The 19596-nt window shown below is 39.8% G+C and overlaps 1 protein-coding gene across 3 annotated transcripts in view; it reads right to left on the reverse strand.

Moving 5' to 3' along the window:
- Positions 1-10092: 10092 nt before the first annotated feature.
- The window catches only part of LOC131245949 (uncharacterized), a 49707-nt gene continuing 40203 nt past the window's right edge, over positions 10093-19596 (reverse strand). For 2 of the 3 annotated variants that reach the window (XM_058245769.1, XM_058245771.1), the window contains 4 exons: positions 13260-13401; positions 13107-13136; positions 12101-12171; positions 10093-11175 (listed from right to left, as the gene is read on the reverse strand). In XM_058245769.1, coding sequence (XP_058101752.1) covers positions 10344-11175; positions 12101-12171; positions 13107-13136; positions 13260-13401 — 1075 coding nt within the window. In that variant the 3' untranslated portion in view covers positions 10093-10343. The remainder of the gene's footprint in view (positions 11176-12100; positions 12172-13106; positions 13137-13259; positions 13402-19596) is intronic. The other variant, XM_058245770.1, reaches the window with a different exon arrangement.

A 19596-nucleotide genomic window follows, 5' to 3' on the forward strand; every position in this document is an offset into this window, starting at 1 on the left:
GAGCAGACAAAAGAGTTACGCCGATACCAGACGGAGACAGCTAGAGTTTGAAATTAGGGATCATGTGTTTCTTAAGGTTTCCTCCATAAAGGGAGTCCTCCGACTTGGTAAAAAGGGAAAACTCACGCCATGATTTATTAGGCCATTCCAGATTCTAGACCGAGTGGGTGTGGTAGCATACCGTCTTGCTTTGTCCACACCACTCGCAGGCGTGCACAACGTATTTCACGTATCGATGCTGAAGAAATACGTTCCTGATCCTTCCCATATTATCAAGTGGGAGCAAGTACAGTTAAGTAAGGATACTAACTATGTACTGCGACCGACGCGTATTCTAGACATGAAGGAACAAGTGGTATGCAGTACAGTTATCCCGCTTGTGAAGGTGTTGTGGACACACCACACTGAGGAAGAGGCTACTTGGAAAACAGAAGCTGAGGTCTGTAAGAACTACCCTCAGATTCTCGAGGAGTACGAAAATGTACTAATTTCAAGGACGAAATTTTTCTTTAAGGGGGGTAGATTGTAACGTCTCAAAAAAATCTGTACAAAGACCTGAGTACCACCTCAGGCAGAAATCACTAAGGACCGAATCCTTTAGAAATTAGACAAAAATTAATTAAGTACTAAACTGAATTCATCGGTGAATTAGCTTGAACCACTTTCTATATGAACTGCAAGACCCAAAACTATTAGAATCACTAACTTAACATTTTCTAAAAACCTAGGATCAGTCTCAAAGCCCAGTTGCTCTCGGGAGCGCATTGAACCTCCGTATCGGACCTGGACCGCACGTCGAAAGTCCGATGACTGCGAAACTATAAGGTTATGACCACCTTACTAGGCTTGACAACCATCATGGGAATCGAGTCCAAATGTATCTAGAAACGCACAACTTAAGCCTGGAGCGAAGTGTGTCAGAAACGCGAATATCTTTAAAAAATTAACTCAAACTTAAGTGAATTGGGCCGTTCGCTTGCAGGTCAAATTTAAGGTTTCAAACCGTCAGATTCTAACCCAACTACACCCTTGGATCAGGAAAATTTTCCTGCACCCATTGGTATACTTGTGGCCCTGATTGAGTGACGATGACCATTGAACTGAAACGGATCCTCCACGATCGATCCACTAATCCGATCGGACCGAAACCCTAACCTGGCATAGATCCATTGTCAGGGAACTTTCTTCAGACAGTATGCGAGCAATGGACCTCCAGATGAGCTCCGTTGGCCCGAAACAGACGCCTTTTGGCTACAGCCTAAGTATACCATGGCCCTGAGGCCATTGATATCACTTTTGGGCCTATATAATGTCCTAAACCTACCCATCTCTCATTCCATACGAATTTTCTCTAACCCTAGGAGAGAGAAGAGAGAAAGAGGAGAAAAGAGCGGAGATCGAAGGGAAACCTTTGGGGTTTGCTGCAGTGCTCCTGTTCTGCTACTCCACTCATCAAATTGCCTTTATGTCTAGCTACTTAACTCATTTAAACTCCGTTTTCGGTAGGAAATCCTAACCCTAATTTGTTTTAGGAATCCAAATAGAGAAATCGGTGAAATAGCTAACCTATCTCAATGTTTAAGTAGTCGTTGTGCGGTAGACAAAGACGTGGTGTACGAACCGAGTTCGTAACGAGCGTATCGACGAAAGGTGCGGATTATAAACGTTTAGGTTATAGTTTTCAAGGCTTTCAATGTCAGTTAATGATTTATGATTGACTTGATTACTGCCACATATACTTAGATACGACGTTTGCCATGTATCACACATGTATGAACTATGTTGAATATATAATGCATTCCATGTGTTTGTTGAAATGTTTAAATGAAAGTGCTATTATGATTTGTGCTTGCCATGACTATAAATCTTGGTTATATATTTGTTGTATGTAGAACGACTCCTTTATCAAAGGATTTGCTATAATATATGTTATAACTAATTTAGGTCATGTATGTATTAATGTATAGGCTAAGTGTTTGATAAAACGTCTGAATAAGTAAATGTTTGATGGATTGTAATTATTAAGGGTGTTGAGATAGGATTCTCAACTACCTTACCTATATATATAAATTCCTTCAAGTAACCTAAATTTCAAATGTGTGATTTATATATGAAATGCATATGTATGATAACATGTTCAATATGCTCATTAAAATGCTCAAATGAGAATCATATATGAATTGGTTGTTAAATGTTGTTATGACTATCCCATGTGATTACCTATTGCATTTAAGTGTGATTGGGACTACTACGTAGTCCAGGGAATCGGTAACGGTTTTCGATCGAGTGGCCGATCTAGTCTCCCCACAAGAGATACGTTCGGTGAATCCAAGCTGTACGGTGATTGTCGACAGTGGTTAGGCCACAAAGAGTGCTTATGCGCTCCATGTCGATTAATTCAGTGTGTGCTCGTATCAATCGAACTTGTCAAGTAACCCGATTGGCCTAATGTATATTTAACATGTATGGACGCTACTGCTTAAATCTAAGGTACTACTTACCAATGTAAAACCCGTTTTAACCATGGTACCAAGATCCGCTAAGACTCATAAGCCAGGCATGGTGGTGTATGGGACACCGTGGTCGAGTTGTTGGCATACGCTGGGGTGACGAGCCTCCCCGTAGTGACCAGTGAGTAACCTAAACTCGTGAGCTGATTACAATGGTGTATGGGACACTGTATTCGAGTTGTCGGCCTACACTAAGGTGACGAGCCTTTTCGTAGTGAGCTCGAGTATAAACTAGGCCTACGTTGAGGTGACGAGCCTCCCGTAGCGACCTGAACTTGCCTATCCACTGCTTTTCAATCAAGGGTGATGTTGCCCTATAACTTGCCTATCGTATGTGATTAACTAGGATTGACGACCCTAGATGGATCATCGTTTGGGTAAATGATATAAAGGAAGGTACCTTAGCATCCCGAATCTATTGTATGAATAAGCTTAATAAATTACTTGGCTAACATGACCATGCACCGCATTGCATGTGCTTCGGTGAGGAAACGCACGTTTAGGGAGTTTGTCATGCGCGATCGTGAGATGATGTCGCTGAGGGAGTGCAGGAACGAGGGCATACGTCATTATAGTATATCATTCCTGCATTAACAAGAGTACTTAGGACTTGATTGTTATACTGCTTTATCATTACTGCTTGACTGAATTGACAACATGTTAACCTTTGCCTTATAGCTCCACTGAGTTGATCACTCACTCCCACTCTGGGACGGTGTTTTAAAACACCAACCAGACTCTATTTTAGCTGTAGATTATGGCGAGGCTTATGAAGCGAAGCTTGACTTCTTCGATGATGAGGAGTTCTCCTATTTGCAACTATCAAGTGGGTCTATATAGACCATGTACTGATCGACGGGATTTCAGGGATACAAACTAGTTGGACATTACACTTTGTTATTTTGTATATTTTGGAACAAACATGTATATATTTATCCTGGTGACATGATCATAATTTGGGAGTTTATAGCCACTTATATACTTTATATATCTATCACAGTCTTACACTTGCTTAATTTAATCATCTTTGTAGTATGATATGCTAATTTAGTATAATCTCATTCATATTTAATGCACTGATACAGACAAAATTTAATCATCATTATTTATGTTGCATAAGTGATGCGTTGGAACTCTGGAGTTGAGCTTCTGCTCGACCCCCGATTTTCGGGGCATTACATAGTTGGTCCTACTAAGTTCATATGGAGTAGTTCTAGAGGTTTGGCTATGGCTAAGGAGTTCACTTTCTTGTGACTACTCCTGATCTGTTTGCCAATTTGACATGCGCCACAGACTTTTTCTATCTTTTTCAGGTGGGCAAGTCATGTAAGTGATCTCTTTTTCTCAATTTTTAAAGATCTCTATAGTTCACATGTCCAAGACGTTTATGTCAAAGTTCAATCTCATCAGTTTGGACCATGTAACATAAATGGTTTGATGAGAAAGAGTTATCAATTATATAGCAATTCTCAAATGTCCTGCGACCATTTAATATTACACTACCCTTCTCATTCATAATCTCACATCCGTGATCTAAAAATTTCACACTGTGTTTATTATCATAGATCTGAGATATGTTTAACAGATTATGTTTTAATCCTTCAACATAAAACACATTTTCAAAAAGAGGTAGGTTAGGAAGTTACATTATCTTGGCCTATTATTTTACAGTTGCTTCCATCTCAGAAAGTGACTGAGCCGCCATTTACTTCTTTTATATTGGTGAATATCACCTTATCACCTGTCATGTGTCTTGAACATCCACTATCCAGGTACCATCTTGAGTGGCTAATAGCTTTGAAAGCTGGGCGGGCAACAAGACATGTAACCTTTGGAACCCATTTCATTACAGTTCTAGGTTTAGGAGTATCTCTTAATTTTTGCTGCATTTGAGAGTTAGAATTTCTCCTTTTTCTATTAACTCCAATTTCATCTGAGTTGGATTTTAGAAGCTTTTTAAGTAAGTCCACAATTTTTTCAGCTAAGGGTGATTTATTATTTCTTTCATGTTTATAGTTGATGGCATTATTATTTGTTTTAAGAACTTGAAGAGGTTTTCTCAGGGTCACCTTAAAACCTAATACAGTTGTGATTTTACTGGGCTATCACAAACAAAAACCCTTACTGAGATTTTCTAGCTATCTCAGAAAAACCAACACTGAGATTTTCTGACTATCTTAGAAAACCTAAAACAAGAAATGAATATATACTTATCTTCACCGTAGAGGAAGTTGTAGCCAAAGAACCGCTTTTCTTGAATGTCCAATGTACAATGCTCAGTCATATAGAAAAGGTTCAAGATTCTATTGATTTTAATTAAGTTTAAACCAATAGCTACTTATGTTAATTCTCTTAAATCTCAAAGAAAGAAGAGTAGAATTCACTCTCTTTAGAATCAAAATGACAGAATCTAAGATTAAGGGAATTAAACAAAAGCTATAAAATAATTTATAAATACTGTTCAATAGCTTGAAAATAAATGGAGCTTCTCTCTCACTTGCAACAGGATTTAGATAGTCTTGAATGGATTTTCGAATTGAGAGAGAATCTCAATTTATAGGCAAAAAAGTTGAATCTTCAACTGACCTAAGACAGTCTTCGACTAGCCCTAGCACCGGATTCTGTTCCAACGGATTTCTAGATTTGAGCGGGATAAGATTTATCTGATCTTTGACTGGTCGAAGGCCCTATTCAATTGATTGAAGGTGGTCTTCGGCTGGCCAAAGATGCCGAAAATCTGAACTGATTTAGTTGTTGGACTTCGAGCCCAGAAACCTAGGGCTGGTTGAAGAACCTCCTTTGACTGGTCAAAGATGCAACAGAAAAACAGTTTTACTTTGGTTTGTACTAGGACCGGCCAAGAAAAACTTAGGCTAGTCGAACCAAACCTTAGGTTGGTCAAATTACAAGCAATCACAAGTATAAAAACCCAAATTAAATAGTTTTTAAAAGCACCTAAACCTAAAGTCTCTCTAGGGTTTATAATACCTGAAATGACTAAACTTCTTTATCTTGAAGTAGATTAGAGACTTCAACTTTTCTTTGAAACTTGATCTTCTACTAGAACTTGAACCAAGCTTGAACCTTGATCTTGAACCATACTTGAAGATCATTTGACAAGATGTTTTGACTAAACGAAATTTGATAACTAAAGTGTGCTTTAAACATTATAGCACTTACAGGTCATGACCACCTTACTGTGGCTTTTTGCCCACTTAAACCGCATAATATAACTCTCACAAGATTCCCCTAATAATTGTCGAAACGATGTGAGATTGGCCATGGTTATATCCCTATTTTTGGAGAAACTTTGTGCATTAAATTTTTCCTCAAATTCTTGCCAGCTACGTACTAAGTCTAGTGACAGATTATAATATCACGTGAAGGCCGCAACAGTCAACGAGTGGCCAAATAACTGCAATTTATAATAATCATTATTAGCTAGCTCACCACATTGCATGATAAACCAACCGACATATTCAATAGTTGACTGACCGTGTTCTCCTGAAAATAAGGCATAATCCGATCAATAATTTCTCAATAATGGGTGTTATCAATACACCCATTTAGGGTATGATTTATGATACGTAAGAATAACATTGTGACCCAACACCCAGTCAATAACTTTTTGCAAGAGTTGCAATATTTGGTCATGATCAATCCATGGAGGTTCCATGTCTGGCGGATGATATGGACCAAATCGATTAAAATTATCTTAAAACCTAAGACCTTACGACAGGTAGAACCCCACTAGTGGTCCTTCATTTCTATTCTCATAATTCTTAGCCTCCTGACTTTGGCAAGAGGTGGCACATTTCTGACCTCTGGGGGAGGAATAGGTGGTTAGTTACGTTGCAACGGTAGTACCGGTGGGAATGGGGAGGCATTACCAACCAAACTACTGTTATGTTGCTGCGTTGGTTGTGTTCGTTCTGTCACAATGACTAACAGTCGCTGCATAGCTTCAGTCTGACTGGCCATGTAACAATTAGTACTTTCAGCATGCTGACGGAATTGCTCTGCTTGAACTCTCTTGTGCTCATGTACCATATGGATGTTGTTGAGGGTCAAATATTGCATATTATCCCTCATTTATTACTTAGTTTTATGAATATGATAATGCTTAATGTTCTAGTTTAATCATGATTGTGTTGTAAGGTGAATTTAAGAGCTTGGATCGAAAAAGATGCTAAAAGCATGGATTTAACGCTCAAAAATTACCAAAGCCAAGGATAGATCTTATGAGACTAAGAATGAAGAATTTACATGTCAAAGATCCAAGAAAACCAAGTGAGGAATGAAGAGAATCGAATATTTGAAGTGAAGAAAAAAAAACCCCTAAAAATCTGCCTACTTTGACTAGTCTAGGCCCTCCTTCGACCAGTCTAAGCTCTTCCTCGACTAGTCGAAGGAACTTCGACTCAAACTCCAGCAATCAAAATTCTCTAAATTCCCGTCATCCTTGACCAGTCGAAGGTGATCATCGACCAGTCGAAGGCTGTCCTCGACTAGTCGAAGGTTACGCAGACAGCACTCGGATTGCGTAAATTTGAGACGGTTCCAAGGTCGGTTTGCGAATTTTAAAGGTCGGTTCGCAAGAAGGAGTTTCCCAACTATAAATATGAGTCCCTAGGATGTTCCTAGGCATCTTCTAGAGTTTGAGGAGTGGAGCAAAAGGGTGGAGCAGTCATCGCCAAGTATTTTTCCTCTTCTTCCTTGGTTATTTTCATGTTTTATTTAAGAGACTTTGGTTCAGTCATGTCTATGATTGGCTAAACCTCTAAATAGGGCTAAGATGTGAAGCTTGTAGCATGATGGGATGTTTCTACTACTTTGATTCATGTTTATATTGAACTCTCTTTGATTCCAGTTTGATTATAAGGAATATTTTCAGTTTTTAATGGTTTGTTGTGACAAATTACAATAGATCTATGATGGCTTTGAATATTGTCCTTTCCTATTTCGAGATTGATGGATTGGTAAATCCTGTTGTTTGCCATCGTCCCATGGGCATAGTTAGGTACGGAATCCCTTCCAATCTTTCCAATTCTACTTCTTTGATGACTAGATTCATGAGAAGTTTGGAAATCTGACCATCTCTTCTTCCAACTGGATAAGATAGGACTTTGATTCCAGTTGTGTCCTTGAATCAAGCATAGTATCACCATAATTGCTACAAGTGGATCCTTAAACCCTAGTTCCCAACTTTAAATTTACAAGCTTTAATTACTTTAATCACAATTACTCTCTAAATTACTTCAAAATTAGATTCACATTTTCTTCTAGTTCTAGTTCTACTTAATTTCAGAAATGTACAAGTTCAGTCCCTATGGATTCGACCTCGGTCTTACCGAGATTATTACTACATCGCGACCCTACACTTGGGGTTGTGAACAAATGCTTATATGGACATCCCTTAGTATCATCGATACCTTGTCTAGAAGGATTGGGCGAGTCGTCGACGGTCATGCTTGGTTTCCGGTCAGGTTAATATTCAAATTGATTTCGCTTGGAAGTACCCGAACCTGCACATCATCCCCTGGGGGAGGTGCGTTGGCGTTGTGGGTTTGTTTCCAGCAATCCTACCACTTCTTCTCTGCATTATGACAACAGAAACTAGTAGCCTAAAGTAAGGGTCCCATCGGGCGTGCTAGAAAATTATTCGTCGCGGTTTTCGCGATCCTTTTCTCAAGCACGGGTGTGCCTAAATTGAGATTGCGGTTCCAATTCAGACCGAACAACAATAACCCAAAGCACCGAAGTATGCAGACACCGAGTATGACTGAGGTTATATGGGAAATAAACGTCACATTGGATCCTAGGAAAGTTTCAACAATAATTATTCAATTTTCGTTAGTTTCTATGGTGTGGTCCACTTGAGTTTTACATGTGTCTCATTTTTGGGCTCATGTTCTAGAATGGTCTGAAAAAGTTGATGGACGGTGTGGATCAAACACAAATCATGGCAGGGCCTAAAGAAGTTCTACACGTTAAAAGTTGGGTTTTGTATTATGCAAACTATTCGGAAGAGAATTCGTGGATCACATAGCACTTATCGAATTCAGCTTTAATAAACAACACTTAACATGGAGTATTTTCTCAATTCCGCGTTAGTTAATATTTTTCAGAGTAAACAAATAGGCCCTTAACTCTCACTGAGACTTGGTTTGGCTTTAGCTACGATAGCATTTACAAACCATGATCAGCCAAGTTCAGAAATTTCACAAAAGCTTGATCATTATGATTCTAGAGATATGATTAATCCATAATGGGACCCACTTAATTTGGATGGTTGTACATCAGTGCCACGTGAGAATGAGTGACTGCCATTTTCTAGATTTTGCAACAGCTGATACAGGAGTCCGCCCTCTTCTGAGCAACTAAAATTGAAAACAATCCAGCGCACTCATAGTTGCATCTGGATGCTTAGATTGTCCAATTGGATGATGACCCGGACAGTTGATTAGGTTCATCATACACCCAAGTGTTACAACCTGAAAATCACACTGATCAGATGATCCAACCCATTCATTTTCCATCCCATGGTTCAGATTGTTACCATTCTCTGAGATTGTGAATTCTTTTGTAACAATAACCACCATTCACGAACAATTAGATGGCTCTCAATTTTTCCATAAATGCTGTTGACCGTCCACTTTACAGGCAATTGATCAAATGGTTTAAAACTGTTCAATTGGGTAAGATTTTAAATTGTTGCCCATAAAAAGCAAGGTAGACCCAATGGGGAACCCAGATTGGCCGATTGCAGTATCCAAGCATCCATATCCAATTAATACTACAATTCAGAGCTCTCTTAAGAGCAACGGATCATTTCTGATACTGAAATGTCCTTGCACGTACAGCACTGCCCAATCGGCACGCTGGCCTAGAAATTGTGAGGCTTAAGAGATGATGACCAGCGGTCTTTAAATTGAATGTGGCAAAATCATCCCAGGCCACAACCCAGCCACAAATAGGCCACACAATCTGGACATTCTGGATTCACCACATTTCCTGCACAACCTGTGGTTCAGGGTTCTCTAACAATAGGCCCTGTTGATTGGGCCCCAACACTGTATGGAGAGCCCTGAGAGGTGAGATGAGTCACAATCTGGAACATCAGGATTCCCCCAAGACCCGTTTTGGTCGATAGATGGACCAAACATTTGGATGATGATGATCCACTCGGTGCACTGCCATGGGCCTAATTGAACCAACCGGAGTTTGATTTGTCAGGGTCCTTGGATCGGTTAGGTTGGTCAAGGATCGAGTATTATAGAGGTATTCGAGTAAGTTTCAAGCTGCGGATCAGTTCCCCTTGAGGTCAGATTGGGAGCAGTTGACCCTCCGCTGGATAAAACCCATCCAAGATTCACCTGTAATCGGCGTCCATGCTTCCATCAGGAACCTCAACCTCCGCCGGATCACCTGTAATAGGCGTCCATGCTTTCCATCAGGAACCAGAGCACTGCCTAAAATGATAGTCCAATGAACCAAGCTGGATCTCAAACAAACGAAAGCACCATGGAACAATCAGCACTAGCAAAGCAAACAGAGGAGTCAGCAATCACAAAATGCTACATTAAGGGCAGCCACAACACAAGCTCGAACAATAATAATAATAAAGTAACAGAAACGACAATGAGAAATGCCCCTACCAAAAATAGCAAACATAACAATCTTAATAACATGGCCTTACTCTCCAATCCCTCCTGGGAAAAATATACTGTACATAAGCTTCCCTGGTGGCCAGTAATGCCACCACCCCAGTGTCAACTCATTTGTTTGATCCATTCTCTTCAGGGGCGCCGGCCCATCCTGTTACAAGAAAACTCACTCCTGAACAATGCCCACTTCCTGCTCGACACGCCAGTAATTCTTGTCGTTGAATTCCACGACCTCGGCATCATCCCCACTGGATTTCCCCTTTTCTGGCGACTTGACGAATTGGCTCCTCTTCAGTGGCCCAGCCTCCCCCACAATGCCTTCTTTCAAGGCTTGGTCCATTGCCTTCTCCGTCCCCTCCAACTCGACGCCGACGAATTCCACATCCTCTTCAAACAACGAAGGCACGATCCGGCGGCTCATGTCGGTCTCCACCGGTCCGTCACTGGAATCCGACACACTTGCTAGACCATTTGGAACATCAACCTTGCCATTGCAAGGAGTATTCTCGGCTATGGGGCCCGATGCCTGTTGTAGTCTAGAAGGATCAGAATCAGGCCCAACATTGTCAGTGAATGGATTCCCGACGGAACCACCAACCTGAAAATCTGACGACTCTCTCCATCCGACCCACTCAGGCAGTGGCCGGTCACCAAACAGATCGTCATTGTCAGCTGTCTCAAACCTGAAGAAACCCAGATCATTGGAAATGCTTGCCTTTTCTAATAATCCCAAAGAATGCTCATTGTCAGGATTCAAACCACTCCCATTCTTGTGACCATTTTCAGTAGATCCAGATGCCCCAGAAGTCGCACTCTCAACTAGCTCCTCATCCACTCCAACCACCACCTCATCATCACTACCGCTGCCACCATTAGCCACTGTCATTGTGCCACCAAGACTAATCTCATCCATCCTCTCCGAGAGAGAAGTGCTCAGAGATTCATTCGCAGTTCTGTCATCTTGGAAAGCAAACCAGTTCGAATTCGTAAACAAACTGCTGCATCATGAAATAAAAACATCAGTAATGAAAAAAAAAAAAAAAAAACCAGTTTGTTTTGTCTATTTACAGGGCAGTACGAACTGATATTCCAAAAATCAACATAAAGTTGGAAACTGGTCTTTTCAATCTCCAAATCTGAATCATCTGTTTGTGGAAAAAAATTTTCAAAAAAAACCCATCGGTCAACTTGGACGACCTCTTAGGGCCTGTTTGGCCGGGCGGATTAAGAGGGATTAGGAGAGATGGGATGGTAAAATCCCAGGACATGCCAAACGAGCCAAACAGACCAGATGAACTTGTCCCGGGATATAGCAAACCCATGGATCTAAAACCAATCCACTGACATCACCATCATTACCTTAAAATTGATCCCATCCCTCCTAATCCCGTTCAATTGTGCTTGGGGCATGTTTGGTTGGATGGATTGGAAGGGATTGGAATGTAAAATCCCGGGATATGCCGGGCATGCCAAACAGACTCGGTGAACTTGTCCCGGGAAATAGCAATCCCTCCTAATCCCGTTCAATTGTGCTTGGGGCATGTTTGGTTGGATGGATTGGAAGGGATTGGAATGTAAAATCCCGGGATATGCCGGGCATGCCAAACAGACTCGGTGAACTTGTCCCAGGAAATAGCAATCCCATGAATCTTAAACCAATCCACTGACACCGCCATCATTACCTTAAAATCCATCCCATCCCTCCTAATCCCATGGGATCCGTCTGGCCAAACAGGCCCTTAGAGACTAGCAATTCTTCAAGCCCAGCAACAGCATAGCCGAGTTGACTCAATCGATTTCCAAATCAGGCAGCAAGTTGTGAAAATTTGCAGTCATGAGCAACAGCAACATAACTGAGGCAACAGTTCTTTTACGCAGTGGGGAAGCAAACAAGGAGATCAAAGACAATGGCTTCGACATTACCTCTCCTGGTCATCCCCAACCCTCAGCGACGATATTACAACTTCCGCAGATTCATCATCAAAGTATACATCCTGTGTTTTCACATGAAAAATACCGTATGATTATTACCACTAATGGAATGTGATAGTTCAAAGAATCCCCTTGTAACTCTGTTTCCACCCTATCCTTGTTGAGACACATAAAATGATATAGTTAAATTTCTTTTAAATACTTGAACTCTAACGACATACCATCCCGTTTGAATAAACCCTATTGATAACATTCCTAAACTGCATAATTTCATTTACTATGAACAGGCCAGTTTGTGCAGCGGGAGAACCCCCACCTTCATTTTTTAAAATCCAAAAGAATTCGACTCTAGAAAGGTGCTGGATCCTATAGCGGGAAGGAGAAATCTTGTTATAGGTTTTGGATCGTTTGTTGCTTGACATAATTTGTATCTATCTTTTCAAAATATTACCTCATGTAACATATGCAGACCTACAGAAGTGCCACAAACGACCAATTTCAAAAGATAATTATTACTAATAACAAAAGAAACCATCTTCATATATACATATATATATATATATATATATAGAGAGAGAGAGAGAGAGATATATATATATATATATATATATATAGAGAGAGAGAGAGAGAGAGAGAGACCAAAAAAATTGGAAATGCATTCGCTATTTGTTTTAATGTATGCAGACCTACAGAAGTGCCACAAACGACCAATTTCAAAAGATAATTATTACTAATAACAAAAGAAACCATCTTCATATAAACATATATATATATATATATATATAGAGAGAGAGAGAGAGAGAGAGAGAGAGACCAAAAAAATTGGAAATGCATTCGCTATTTGTTTTAATGGTTTTCCATGTTTTTGGTTTGTTTTAATAGTTCTTGAGGTGCATTGCATGTGCTCAGCTGCTTACTGGAATGCACAAACATATATTCATGCATACATGTGATGTAATATCCTTCATAACCACTAAATAATTGGTGGCAACATTACCTCGTCATCACGCTCGAGAGATCCATGTACCTACAATCAGCACAATAACATAACCCACGTAACAAACACAAAACTGGAAGTTAAATGTGCATTCATTGATAAAAACCAGCTGGTTCACTGTTTAAGCAGATATGGAGATGTGTTAGTCAATACCTCTTCTGTCTCTTCATTTTCATACATGTTGTACCTAAAAGCCTGGCTTAGATTATTTGCTAGTGCCGCTACATCATAATCTCTGTCTTGGAGTTCATCCTCATCACTGTCCCTTGTCCTTTCCTGCAATGCAGTAGGGCGGCTGCAAAGAACAGGAGTATTTTCATTCAGCTGAGTGCTTAATACGAAAGTGTCCCAAGAATAGATGAAATATCCAATTTTCAATTCTTATACCATCATATGTCATCATAAAAATATATTGTGGTGATGACAAAATAACATGTAAACATTGAAAGCATAATCCATGTCTAGTTTCCAGTGCATGAAAGGATGCACAAATTGATGCTCAGAGTTCAATGGGCAAAAATCCTCCAATTGATGCCCAAGATAGGTGACCAGTACCATTTCATACAGCCTATCCATGACAAGGTACAGTAGCTGACCAGTCTGGATCCTTACATTTTTGCCACATGTAAGGAGATTGAGTACCCTCCTATGGATGAGATGAACCAGTCAGGTGATCCTAATCACTGATTGTAAGACTCTAGCGGATCACAAATGGCAGTTAGGAAAGAGTCCAACCAACACTCGTAGAGTTCAATGGGCAAAAATCCACCAACTGATGCCTAGGATCATCCGACTGATGTCATTTGTGGTTTGCCTATCCACAGCAAGCTACAATAGATGAACAGTCTGGATTCCGTACATGCTTGCCAACCGTACCAAGATTGAGTGCTTGATAACTTAGGCACTGGATACTTTCTTTGATCATTTGCAACAGCAACCATGCAGCATTTGACAAACATAGCATTCATCTTTTCTAAACAAACAACAAGAAATTCATTGATAAAAAGAAAGATGTACACTATTCCAATTTCTCAACCTGTTGCATGTCAAATACAGTGGGGAATCCTTATTAAACAGTGCCATGACAGGTAACCTGATTTAGTTTCCCCTCGTGCGTCCTTCTGCAGCTTTGTTTATCCATTAAACAATTTTGCAAAGAAAAAAAAAAAAACTTGTCTGCAAACTTATCTTTCTTTTTACTTCTTTTTCACTTCTTCATTTTTTAATAATGCTTCTATTAATAGGAGCAAGATGCAAGATGCATTTAGCGCTGTTGATGGGCTGGGGCCAGGCTAAGCAAACTGAAAATGTTGAGAAGGACCAGCACAACTGGTTCAAAATATGGGCCGAAGCCAACCCCTGGCCCAGCCCATTGACAGCCCCGATGCAATGCCATGCTCGATTCATAAAATGCTCCACTCACACCTTAGCTTAGTTCATCCGCAACTATAGCAGACTCTCTGAGAACATATTCTAATGTTTCCGAACATTCTAACAAAACTAAGCGCATGGCATTAACATGATTAAAAAGAAATCTCTCGCAAAGCACAGACTATGAAGCTTTTCAAGTATTTCTCTATTCTCTGAGGAGACTTGACAACACAACTAACCCATCTGATTAAGCTGAAGAATCTCCCACTAGAGGACCATAATAGAAGAAACAAGAACACACATACACTTAAATAATGCCAAATTGACATTTGTCAGAATTTAACACTGATTGAAGAATCAAAAGCAACTTTTAGCATACTTCCAGCAACCCCGATTAAGCAGCCCATCACCAAACTTGTTGTGAGAACCTAAAGAACTACCATCTAAGCTCAGTTTAAGAAGCCCTCCAAGCCACAGACTCCATCTTCGTACATTCCGTGGCTGGCAAACCTTAATCTCAACGATCATCATTGATCAAATAATAGGATGACTTTAACAATCTGTCAAAATCAAACTATTTAAACCTCAAAACTCAAGTAAATTACTGTATGTATACTTCATGCATGAGCATTTTACTAGTATGCACCATGTGACAAGCTGTAGAAACTTCAACTCTAGACACTATGAATAGGCAAAAGTCCAACTCGACTTGAAATGCAGTCAAGTATTCAAATGATTCTTTCGAGTTTGAATGCTAAAGTTCTGTTCTGATTTTATTTTATTTTTTAATTTACATGTCGTCGTCATCTAATCCTTATCCCAATTACCTGGGGTGGGTTATGATGATTTCAACTACCTTGCCAATTTTTGAATTTTAGAGAAACAGATTACACCTTTTAACTCAACACGTCCAAGTGAAATTGAGTCGCCGATTTTTTCTAGCATAACCTATTCACTAAGGGACTATTTGGTTCAACGATCAATTCATGATTTTCTTTAAATTAATTAATGAATGGCCAAAGCCAAAATACAAGAAACGAAAACCAAAGAAATGGAAAAATTACAACTCAAGCCAACTGATCAGGAATTGGGAAATAACTTTCGACACAATCGTCCAATCCAGTGCATGTGGTTTTGCCCTTCTAGAAACCTCCAATGCATCCCCTTTCCAATTCCTAAAGCATCGATCATTCCTTTATAACCATAGGAACCATAAACCTGCTACTGAACTTAAATGCCACACTTTCTTTTTCCAATCTTTTCCCTTTTACCTCCACCATGCCATGCCGACATAAACCGATCAATAGAGCTTGGCGACAGCCATGCTTCCTTGAACAAGCCAAAAAAGCAATCCCACAAACATTTTGCAAACAAGCAATGAATGAAAAGATGATCCACCGTTTCCTCGCCCTGATAGCACATTAAGCAAACATTCAGGAGAATCATCCTCCTTTTTTGAAGGTTGTCCGAATTCATGAATTTGGCAATCTTTTAATTACATAATTCAGTGTGCTGTTGAGGACCTTGAGCTGTTTGGAGCACCACCATTTTTATTTATTTAATTTACAAGTCGCCGTCATCTAATCCTTACCTCAATTACCTGGGGTGGGCTATGATGATTACAACTACCTTGCCAAATTTTGGATTTTAGAGAAACAGATTTACACCTTTTTACTCAACACATGTCCAAGTAAAATTCAGTCTCCAACTTTTTCCAGCATAACCGATTCACTAAGATATGATTTAGTTCAACAACTAATTCATGAATTTGGCAATCTTTTAATTGAATAATTCACAAAGTGTGTTGTTGAGGACCTTGAGCTGTTTGGAGTAGCACCATTTTCTTGATTCATGAATTAGGCAATTAGCAAAATGGCCAAAATTCGTGAAGCAAAAGATTAGGGACAAAAAAAGGAAATTCTTCAAATCCTGATTAGACCAATTCTGTTGGGAAGGCGATCTTGAGCTCGATAAGCAATAAAATGGTTCACAAGCAAATGATGGACGGTCCACTCAAACTGATTCTTATGAGACATGATGGCCAGTCCATCCACTCAAAGAAATTCCTGTAAGACATCAGCAATCAAAGCTAGGTCCTATGCTTTGATTAGACATTTTTTACAATAGATATGGATCCTTCATTTTATTGACTGTGGAACAAGTGACTAGAATAGTCTAATTAAAGTAATTCTTGAGAAACGCAGACAATCTATGGTGGGGTCCACTGTGGATGGCCAAATTAATCAGTGGAGACATTTATAGTCAATTTGGACTTTCCATGTAATGGGTCAGCAATCAACGAGCTAGGATTATCTTACCAAATTTATTCTTGAGCGAAATGGGCAAGCCAACTGGTGTGGAGTGGGTTGCATCCCAGCTCGTGACATCCCATAGGAAGGGGCATTGGTTGTTTCGAAGCAGTGGACCTAGGGCGCCACATGTACTTGCCAGCTGGCCATACAAGGTTTCTACATCCAATGTGAGCACACCATGCGTCAAGCTAGCTTATTAGTGCGAGACATCCATCACCTGTTGGTTCCTTCAGCCATGTGTTGAGCTAGCATGTTAGTGTGAGACAGCTATCACTTGCTGGTTCCTTCAGGCAGTTAGAGCACAACACATGTCTAAGAAGCATATGAACCTTCTGGACACTGCCCATACATATCCTCGTAGCGGTTCATTTAAAGCACTTAAGAGATTTCAGCTCCTGAAGTTCTCTTTGAGAAATCCCTTCAAAAACCCCCCAAAGGCATGTCCCTCTTTTCAGGTAAAAAGCCTATACGGTGCCTCCTTCCCGTGCATAGGGAAAACTAAAATTCCCAAGCCACATGCATTCCTGCGCCTAGTGGAATAATCAACAGGGTGCGACCAGTGCAATTCCTTCATAAGACGGCAGGATGAGTTTCATGAAAGATCATAAACATGCATTGTTCAATCACCTGCTTGAGCCCTCATAGCAACAAGTCGCAAAGGCTCTTCTGTTTGTTGCCTGCACCCTCTTGAGAGATGACAGTTGAGAGGTTGCTTGCCTTCCACTATGCCGTGATGCATTCTCCTTCATAGAGATGGCTCAATGCTCCCTGTCTCGGATGTACATAGGCAGAACACACATATTGCCACATCTCCGCATCCATCCATCTTAAATTAATGACATGAAGGATTCTATATTAGAGAGATTATTATTAAGACAGTGATCTTATACCTTTCATCTCACCATGTGAGGCAGACATCCTATGGACTATCCGAGTTACGCTCTAAGTATCAGGAACTATACTCAATACTACATGCATCCTTTGCATTGCATTCATTATTTTCTTTCTATTATTATTACATGTATCATAATTTCCTTGTTATTGCCTTAAAATCAGGGTTTTTTTTTTTTTTTTTGGAGGGCCTTAAAATCGAAAGTTATTCTATGTAATTAAGGGCTAGTGCCAGATTACAGCCTAGAATGTAATAAGAACTCAAATCAATAAAAGATTTAATAAAAACCTTTCAACTATATGCACACTTCTCCATTTATATTTGTATGTGGCAGTGGCAGTGGCAATGGCAATGTCTATGGAATTTTCATACCCATCAAAATTGATGTAAACAAAGAGGCAACTTTGCTGGGGATTGAACTCAAATTCTTTGGTTTTGACATGTTGAGCAAGGTATTCAGTATCGGTGATGGTGGCCATAACGGTCACCACCATTACCGATACAGTTATAGGCCATAACGGCCGATACGGGAGCATAACGACCATAACGACCCCCGTAACGGTTGAAAATTTTCTTTTGCCCGAAAAATTCTGAAAAAAAAATATCTAGAAAATCAAGAATAATATAAATATTTCAAATATATATTCATTTTTTGTTTTGAACATGTTTATGGTAGTGTAACGGTCCACTCTTTGGTGAGAATGTTGTATCGAGTTATCTAGTGAATTGTTTAATATGATTATGTCTCTAATGTTTACACATCACAATCAAGCATTAGAACTAGAAATCAGAAAAAGGCATAAATACTGCTTTTTCAATTTTTTGGAAAAAAAAAAGGCCCTCGGAGATTCCATTCGCTCAAATCACTTCAATCCACAGTTTTAATCTTAAAAGCTATAGTAAGAGTAGTGTTTTCGGTAGCGTAGGTAGCATAGAGCTCCAAAAATGCTACGTAGCGTGTACAGTAGCGTATATCCCATGTAGCGCATGCTACAGGGGTTGTAGCATATGCTACGGAAGGGTAGCGTGTATCGCAGGTAGCGTGCGTTACCTGTTTTGATTTTATTTTATTTTTTTTACACTGCCATAAATGGTGGTGAACTCATACCACAGCAATAACTTTAAGTTATATATATATATATATATATATATATAAACCCTCTATTCGAACAGTATTCGACAGCCGGCCCTAACCCGATGCCTGACGCTGCTTCCTCTCCCCCTCTTCAATCTTGCAATCGAAAGGTCCTTCAAAGGGGCTTCTTTAGCCGATTGTTGGAGACTACAAGGAGCTCCATTTGGTGCAGTTTCATCAACAATGGAGAAGAAATGACAGAGAAATCGGATTTCCCCTATTCCAATTGCGATCGGCTGTGGAGCTTGAACTTTTGCATATTTCATTAATTCAATCTCATCTTGAGACAAAAATAAGTATGCACGCTCCTTTTTTTTGAATTTCTTTCGATGTACAATGAAAATAACTTAGTATTTTGAGTTTTTCTTATTTTTTCCCTTTTAAAATGCCGGTTATTATGCGTTTTTTTATCTTTATAATTTTTTTTCATTTCTTTTTCAATATCTCTGTGGATATAGATTTTTTTTTTGTGGTATGGCCCACATGGGGCCCACTGAGGTGCGTGAACGGATGGATTTGCATTGTTTTCTATGGTATGGCCCACGTGGGGCCCATTTAGGTGCGTGAACGGGTGGATTTGCATTGTTTTCTATGTTGTAGCCCACGTGGGGCCCACTGTGGAGTGCATATGTGTGGATGTGCATTGTTTTCTATGGTGTGGCACACTGAGGTGCATGAAAGGGTGGATTTGCATTGTTTTCTTTGGTAGGCCCATTGTGGTGTGTGTTTGTGTGCATTATTTTTTATTGTGCTATTTAATATTTATCATATATATATATA

This window comes from Magnolia sinica, chromosome 5 (assembly GCF_029962835.1).
Source record: "Magnolia sinica isolate HGM2019 chromosome 5, MsV1, whole genome shotgun sequence".
In the NCBI taxonomy this organism is placed as follows: domain Eukaryota; kingdom Viridiplantae; phylum Streptophyta; class Magnoliopsida; order Magnoliales; family Magnoliaceae; genus Magnolia; species Magnolia sinica.